Below are 9,269 nucleotides of genomic sequence, written 5' to 3'. Positions count from 1 at the left end.
AATAAATAAACAAATAAATAAATTTTAAAAAAAGTCTATTTTATAAAGAAATGAGTATTTTGATGTCATTTAATGTTTTAAACTACTGTAGCCCAGAAGTGTAACTGGGTAACTGTCTGTTCTCTTATGTCCCTGTCACTTCTGCTCTTGCTTCCATCATTCATTTTATTTTTATTTCTTCTGGAGAAACATGCTTTTGATTTCTAACCCCTTACTATCTCACTGTTCTGACTCCTCACTGGGTCACTATATATACATGTATATATAACTGTATTTCAGCTAAATGTAGGTCACATACATGATCGTGATCCCTGTACGATTACACTGTCTGGTGCTTTTATAGCCATAAATATATTCAGTGATATTCGTACAGTGATGACATTGCATAATAATGTATTTTTTGTATTTTATATTTAAATTAAAATTATATATACATATATGTATACATTTGTATGTATACAAATGCAGAATCTGCCAAAAATGAATACATACTTCAGCAATTTGCCATACTAATAAATGTCTAGAAACCAATGGCTGATACTTTGAGCACCTCTTATAATTGTAGACACCGTAAGTAACTTACATTAATCTCATAATATCTCAATAAATTTAGTATTAAATTATTTATACTAATTTTTCTTCTGATGTAAAAAAATTTTGGTGGATTATATATATGTAAAAACAAGCATTTTCATACTGCTTAAGGTGGCTAGGATTTATGGCTTTGAATAAATAAGTGAATGGTTATATACTAGGTTAAAGCAAATACTAATTTTTTCCCCAGAAATTATATAGAACTTTAAATTGCATTCTCTATCTGAAGTATTTCCAATTACGAATTAAAACATAACCTGTTCAAAAAAAATCTAAAAGCAAAGAGGGAAGGACCTAATTTAAACCCTTTTGATTTTTCTTTGGGAAAGTCATTTCAAAATATCTAGTCCTATGTCTTTAGTTCTAAGAAATTGGGTTCTCCCTTATTCATTGTGATCTAAGGATTAATCATTAATCATGATTTTTATTTTTTTGAAAAGACCTTGAAATTTTTATTTCTTTTTCTTTTCTTTCATTTCTATTTCTTTTGCTTTACTTTGGTAAAAATGGCATTCATTCATTTGTTAAAATTAATGTACTAGGGCTCGGGAGATAGATAACTTGGTAGAATAAGCACTTGCCTGGCAAATGCAAGGTCCTGAGTTCAATCTCCAGTACCACAAAAAAAAAAAAAAAATTGTTGTATCATTTTCTGAAGTGATTATTTCTGACCTCAACATCAAGACCTATCTTAAATAGCATTTCTTTTCAACTGTATTAAATCTGTTTGGTCACTTCTGTAATTATTTTGACAGTAAGCCTAGAAGCCTAGGATTTGTCTTCAAAATTTTCTCTCAGTGGCACAGGCCTGTCATGTGAGCACCCTGAGGAGGCAGAGGCAGGTGGCTTACAAATTCTAGCCCAGCCTAAGCAATGTAGCAGTTTAGTGAAACCCAGTCTTAAAATTAAAAGTGGGCTGGAGGTACCACCCAGTACATACTGTCTATCACAGATAGTGTATCTGAATTATGTGAAAGTTCCACCAGAATGCAGTATTACACTTCACACAATCTTTCCTCTCTATTCCGTTTTGCACTGGTTTAGTCTTTATGGTTTCTTAAACTTTTGGTCACTGTTATTGATTTCAATATCAGTTTTCCATTTGTGAACAAAGTTTTTTAAAGACAAATTTGGCCATGTAGCACCTTGACTCAAACCCTGTGATTATCTTGCTTTGGTTTCCGTTACCTATTACATTTTATCTTTGCATGACAGTTGTCCACAGAACAATAGTGGCAAACATTAATAAGCATTTACAATTCCTGACTCTGCAAGTTGACTGGGTTATTCTTATGGTGTAGGCTGGGGGGTTCACTCACTTGTCTGGGAGCCATGTTTGTCAGCTAGTTTAGGATGACTTCAGCTGGACGACTTGGGTGTTCTGTATAGTCACCTTTTGTAGGCTAGCTGGATCCTGTTCTCAGGGTTGGGAGGAGAGTGAAGTATACATGAATAATCCATCAGATTTGTTTTATCTGAGCAAAAGACTATTGTAAGCAAATCAGTGTCAGCATGCTGGGAGGTACTGTTGAAGGGCATAGACTCAGGGAGGTGTGGCTAAAAGCAGTAACAGCAGTTTACCTCCCTTACTTCCTATTAGAGTAAACCTCTAAATTTTTCATCAAAAGTTAGGTGTTCTCCTGCTTTACCAGCCTTATATCCTGACTTACTGTCACTTGGCAGTGTTTTCACGATTGGGATCAACAGAGGATCTTTCTCCTAGCTTTTACCTAGAAATACCTTATTAACTATTTGAAACTCATTTCTAATGAGAATCATATTTTCCCTAAGCAGAATTTAAAAATTCCTGTGCTGTGCCCACTTAACCCTTTTTATTCTTGATTAGGACATAATGTTAGGTTATATTCCTGCTTCCCTACCTACCCTCTAAATAAAGGCATGAATTATATTCTTTAGAATTTATGTATTTTAAGGATGTATGCTTACTCCTAGGAGCAAATAGGTAGTAAATAAATAGGGCATGCTATATAAACAGTGCTAGAGAAGAGCAAGGAACTGATAAATACTACAAAATTTAGGAGAGTGGCTGCTTTGGGGTAGAGTTTACAGGGAATTTCAAAAGTACTACCGTTGTTCTAAGATGGAACAGTTACAGGTAGGTAACTATTCATGCCAGTACTTATTAATACATGTTATAAGTAATATTCATAATATACTTAATAGTTACTTTAAAATCAGTTCTAAAACATAACTGTATTTATTTTGATAGGAAAATTTGGCTATTTTAAAGTTAATAAAAATAAGTAAAATGGTGAGACACCACCTCAGTGTTTTTATAATTTATTACTCTTTTTTTCACATAGAAACCTAAAAACCTTTGTTGATCATCTGTGAATTGAATTGCAGTCTATGGCTATAGCTTAAATGTTCATTTTTTATAAAATTCAGTTACTCATATATAATTTTTTTGAAAGTTTTGATCTACTTTCTCATTTTTTAATTAAGTTTATTTGTACACTTTAGGTATACATGATCATATTCATCATAGGGAATTCGTACCTGTACATCACATATGAGTCTTTTTTCCCCATTCATTTACTCTTCCTTCAGCCCCTTTCCTCTCTTTTACAAAAATTTTGTTTCCATTTTTTTCTTTTTTCACATTTTTTTCTTTCCTAATTTTTATACCAATGAGTACAAGTTATTGTTTGATGCTACTGTAGGGCATTGTATTTTAAAAGCAAAACACAATTAAAAAGAAAAATTAATCACTTTGATTTACTTAAATATGTATCTAATAGAACATTTAGGAGACTGAAAAATAATAGTTCAGTTCTTAATGAGAATATTATTTGAATGTTTATGTAGATATAAAGGAAATTTTTTTAAATGTTTTATTTATTTATTATTATTTTTTATTTATTATTTGTGTGTGTGTGTGTGGCCAGCTCAGCCCAGCAGGGGGCGGGGCTGGCTGGCATGTGGTGCTGGGGATTAAACCGTGGTCCCTGTGCTTTGCTAAACTTGTTCCAAGTAGGTGCTTTAGACCACTGAGCCATCTCACCAGCCCCAAGGAAATTTTTATAGATTGTAAACAAATGTATTGTTCTTCAAAGTGGTTAATACTTATTTTTATTAGCTCCAATCCAGTTTTTCCAGTTTTTTTTAAAGCTAACTATAAAAATTTAGTATTTTGTAATGTGGCTGTAAGTTATGATTTTTTTTCTTTTTTCTTTTTTTTTGGTACCAGGGATCCAACTCAGGACCTTGCACTTGCCACGCAGGTGCTTAAGCCGCTGAGCTATCTTGCCAGCCCATGATTGTTAATAAAAATGAAATTTATAGTTAAGTGTGGTAATGCATGTCTGTAATCCCAGTACTTGGGAGGCTGAGGCAAGAGGGCATTACCAGGAGTTTGAGGCCAGCCAAGGCTATACAAAGTGAGTTCAAGGCCCTGAACTCCATAGCAAGACCTTGTCTTAAAAAAAGGGGCGGGGGAGATAGCTCAGTAGAATAAGCATTTGCCTGGCAAATGCAAGGGCCTGAGTTCAATCCCCAGTTCTGCCAAAAAATAAAATAAAAAATAAAAAGCCTTGGGGCTAGGGATATGGCTCGGTGGAATAAGCACTTCTACAGCAAGCGCAAGAGCGTAAGTTTAATCCCTGGTTCCGCAAAAAAAAAAAAAAAAAAAAAAAAAAAATTAATAGTAAGAGACATCTTGGAAAGGCAGGATTATAGCTTTTTGTTAAAAGTAAGTAGGGTAATGAACTTTATGTTTTGTAAAATCATAGCTGTTTCAAAGATTTCTGACTTCATGAATTATGGATTAGAAAAGAATTAGATACAGCTCTTCTTACTAGGCTTTAGTTATACTAGTGCTTTTCTAACTTTATAGTTTCAGAATCCCTTTATGCTTTTAGGCAAAACTTCATTGGTATGCTCAAGTTTATTTGGGTTTTATCTATTGAACACTTGCTGTATTAAGAAATGAAAACTTTAAAAATTTCTTCATCAGTTAATTTAAAATTATAGTTATAAACTTATGCTGACACATTTTTGTTAAAAATAGCTGCTTAGGGTTAAAGTTCTGTTTTCCCTCTTACACTGTTAATGTAATAAATTGCCCTGATAGATTATTCAGTGTAAAAGCAACTTTGCATTCCTAAGATTAAGCCCCTTTTGTTGTGAGATACTTTCTCATACATGATATTGTTACATTCCATTTGACAATGTATTGGTAAAGGTTAATTTTTATCTATGTCCATAAGAGATACTTGTCACCTGTAAATTTTTTTTTTATTTCCTTCCCCTTCTCCTCCTACTCTGCCTCTTCTTCCTTCTTTAATAATGTTATTTGATTGTTATGTTTCCCTCACAAAATTAAGTTGTGTGTAGATTACAGTGCAGATTTTTTTAAAAATAGGTCTTCTTACTCTGTTTCTGAAACATTTTGTCTAAAACTGATAAAATTTCTTCTTTAATATTTGATGAAATTTGCCAGTGTTTGGTATCTAGGCCTACAGATATATTTATGGAAAGACTTTAAATTATGAATTCAATTTTTCAGTAGATGCAAAGACATTACATTTTTCTTTTTCCATCAAGTCATCTTGCTGTTAGATTTTTTTCAGGGAACATGTATATTTTATCTGCATTGCCCACTTCTACCTGATTTTCATAATAAGACTTCCTTTTCTTTTTTTTCTAAAGTCTGTAGTCCTGTTTGTCTTTCATTTCTTTTATTATTATTATTATTTTTTTTTTTTTTTTTCAAAACTGGGGATTGAACGCAGGCCCTTGCACTTGCCAGGGAAGTGCTTATTCCACTAAGCCGGCTGGTGTGGCACGTGGTGACAGGGATTGTACTGTGGTGCACTTTAGACCACTGAGCTATCTTGCTGGTCCCTGTATTACTTATATATAATTTGCTCATCATTTTAATTGTACTTGTGGGGTCAAAGAGATGGCTCAGTAGAAAAGTCCTTCCCTGGCAAGTGCAAGGGCCTGAGTTCAATCCCTGGTTCTGCCAAAAAAAAAATAATAATAAAATAAATTAAAAAATAATAATAATTGTACTTGTGCTAATTTAGCTAAAGCATAGATACAGTAATACTCTTTGCGCTGTTACTGTCCTAGTAGGATTTCAGATTTTACATCTAAAATATAGGTTTATTGCATATTACTCCATCTTTGTGGATTTTTTAAAGTGCTAGGGATTGAAACCAAGATCCTCTTGTGCATATGAGGCAAGTCTTCTACCGCTGAGCTACATTCCCAGCCCTCCCCCTTTATTTTTGAATTTTTTTGTTTTTTTTTTTTTTGAAATTTTTAATCATGGAAAAGATTCTTTAAGTAAAATTTTCACCTTATCTGCTGAAATCTTGACAAAAATATATAGAAATAAGTTTTAAAAGTTAACTTATGTGAGTACTAAAATAGATAATCTTTGATTATTTTAGTACTGGATTAAACACTAATTATCAAACTGTTGTTCCTGTCTAATATTCCTTAGTTTAATCAGTACTATTACATTGTTTTTGTACTATTGCTTTTTTGTTATAGCTCACTGTAAGAACCTGTGATAGTTTTTTATTGTTCCTATAATAATTTTTTTATTGCCTACAGATTATATCCAGTCTCTGGTGGTTATTCACCAGTCTTCCTATTTCTACTTTATATTTCATTTTTGTTCTTCAATAGGAACTCTTTGTTATAGTTATAACCACATGCACTGTGCTAACAAGTTTATTTTTGGTTTTGTTTTTCTTCTAGAAAAAATAGCTAAAATAGAACTGAAGAGTGTTGGGCTCTGGTTACACTAGGGCTTATGTCTCCTATCTTAGCTTTTATGACTGTGAACAAATTATGTAAATGCTGAAGTAGTGATAATGTTTCCATATAGTACTATTAAATATAATACATATATATGTACACAATAATAGTATAAACAAATTTAGGAAATATTAATATCAGTTCATTGGTTTTATTTTCATTCTACCTTTCATCTCTCTCAATCTTGCTCAATTGAAGCTACTCCCCATAAACTCTTTAAGCTGTAGTACAGGTTTGTTTTTTGTTTTAACCTTTTGTTGAGTGCTATTATACAAGTGTTCTCAACTCTGTTTCTCTCTTTTTGGTAACATAATGTTCTTAATATTCCTAGTTACTTAATGTAGTGTTATTCAGTCAAAAGAGTCTACTTTGTGTAATGTACCTGATGGCTTTTCTGGGCTTATATTTCCTTGTCATTAAAAAGGAAGAGTTAAACTAGAAATTTCATTAAAATTTCTTCCAATTTTGAAATTGATTCTAAATATTCTTGAAGTACTTGTTTTATTTTATATTCTGGTGAGAAATATAAAAATAATTTTAAAGGCCAAATATAGATTGTCAAGTAATTAAGACTAGAACTGTATTTACAGGTAACCAAAGTACAATGCAGTGTATGATAGAAACAATAAAGGTGTTACAGACAAGTGCCAAGGGATATAGAATAGTTCATCTCATCTTTCCTTGTTGATGTTAAGCACTGAAGAATAAGATTTGGATCCTACTGCTTCTTTTCCTTTCTTTCAGAGATTCAAATATAGTGTTAGATCCACAATGGTTGACTTCTTATGTTTCTGAACAAAAAGTTTAATATTACTTTGTTCTTTTGCTGCTGCCCCATTTTTCTCTTTACAGAATGGCCCAAGTGCCAGATCATGTCATAAAATGTGCATTGATATTCAAAGGAGGCAAATCTACACATTGGGACGTTATTTGGATTCCTCTGTGAGGAACAGCAAATCTCTGAAAAGTGATTTCTACCGTTACGACATTGACACAAATACATGGATGTTACTAAGTGAAGATACTGCTGCTGATGGAGGACCGAAATTGGTGTTTGATCATCAGGTTTGATGCACAGTTAAATATATGATGCAATTAGTGTCGAGTAATTCTTGCTTGGACAGTTTATGGATAGTCTGTACAAGTCACTAACTACACTGGAAGTACCTAAGGCAGATCATTAAAGAAATTGTTGTTTCACTAGATATAGTTATTCTTTAAATTGTTTCTCTTGTTTGATGCAGGTGTCAGAACATAAGCTCTAAGATTTCGGAATAGAATTGTTAATTTATTACTATAGAGAGTAGATGTCATAATATTAGGAAAAACAAAAGTTAGTTTTATGGTAAATATCTATAAATTATAACAATAGCAATTTGCCCTTTTAACATTTTGAAAACATTTTTCCTTTGTGGAAGAATTTTAAATTCATTTTATGATGAGTATGAGAATTTGAAATCTCAAGGGTTTTTTCCCAATTAATGTAAAATACATTTTATTTACAATCAGAAACTTGTTATGAACCTGGATTAGGTAATTTAAATCCAGCCTCAAAAATTCATGATGGTGTTTGTAGACAAGGAGACTGCATTTTAGTACTGATATGCACATAGCTCTCACCATCATCATCACTGTCAGTATTATTGTCGTGGTTATCTGTCTTTGAATACATCCTACAAGTTCAAGGTCAGTCAAATGAAATAATCAGTTTGAGTTTTATAGGCTGAGTTTTATTTGGCTCACCCATTTCTAACATTTGTGGAGTACAAGGGAGAAGAAAAGATTTTTAAAAAGATCTCTAATGTTGTACTGATGATAGCATTATCCTGTACCTGAGAAATGGGAGGTAGAATAGAATTACGACAAAAGTCCAGTTTGAGTTTAAAGTCATATGTAGAAGTTTAAAGCCCAAGTCATTATGTGTCTTTACAGATTTTTAAAATCAATTCTTTACTTTAAAACTATCCTATGACCATGTTTATATTAATATGTAATTGTTACAAGAGAAAGGTAAGAAAAAGAGACATGACTTACTCCTGTCAAGTAAGTGGTAGGTAGAGAATCAAAAATGTTAGTCTTCAGAGTATACTCCAAATTGAATTTGAAATTTCTGCTGGTTCAGTTATATAACTGAGCTCTGCTATGGTATACATATCCTTGCCACCATCCTCAGTATTCATGTAGGAAACAAGACTCCAAGAATTCAAGCTGGTCCTGATCTTTTAAAAACATCAGCAGAAGTGCTCTATGGTAATCTGAGGCTGAGGCAAAGAAGATCATCACAAGTTTGAGGCCATCTTGGGACTATGTAGTGAGTTCAAGGCCTAAACTCCATAATGAGATCTCTTCTTAAAAAAGCAAAACGAACAAAACAAAAGAACACCAGCAGATAACATTATTAGGGAACATGATACCAAATTGTTACATATTTCTTTCACAAAAAATGCTGATATCTTTGTTTACTGGTTGAAAAGCTTTCTTAAGGATAGTTAGACTATATAGCACATACAGAGTTCTTGTGCATGGCTTTTGTCTCTCTTAACTCTGATAAAATAGGATGTTCCTTGGAAGCTGAGTGGTGTTAAATAATGCTTGGTTTTCACTTGATTAGTTGGTACTGTATAACAGTTGGAGCAGAGATACCAGGATTTTAGCACAGCTTCAGAAAATAACTAGCTCTGTGTTACTGAGCAAGTTGTATAGTCTTTATAAGCCTTTCTTTCTCATTTTATTTAAATAAAATCAAGTTACAGCTTACTAAGTTGTGACACTAAAGGAAATCTAAAAAATTATTGAGTCCCAGTCCTAGCCCAGGTGAGTCCCAGTCCTAGCCCAGGTCCGGTGAGTGTGTGGAGAGCTTCCTGCTACCCTGCGCCGGCGGG

General features: G+C 32.8%; 1 protein-coding gene across 3 annotated transcripts in view; it reads left to right on the top strand.

Annotated features, from left to right (window-relative positions):
• Window positions 1-9,269, top strand: part of Mkln1 (muskelin 1) — a 377,765-nt gene that overhangs the window by 300,486 nt on the left and 68,010 nt on the right. For all 3 annotated transcript variants that reach the window (XM_023709866.1, XM_023709865.1, XM_004626545.2), the window contains one exon: window positions 7,240-7,452. In XM_023709866.1, the coding sequence (XP_023565634.1) occupies window positions 7,240-7,452 (213 nt within the window). The remainder of the gene's footprint in view (window positions 1-7,239; window positions 7,453-9,269) is intronic.

The sequence above is a fragment of the Octodon degus genome, unplaced genomic scaffold, assembly GCF_000260255.1.
Source record: "Octodon degus isolate 3935 unplaced genomic scaffold, OctDeg1.0 scaffold00015, whole genome shotgun sequence".
NCBI lineage: Eukaryota > Metazoa > Chordata > Mammalia > Rodentia > Octodontidae > Octodon > Octodon degus.
This window is presented reverse-complemented; position numbering and strand designations above follow the sequence as displayed.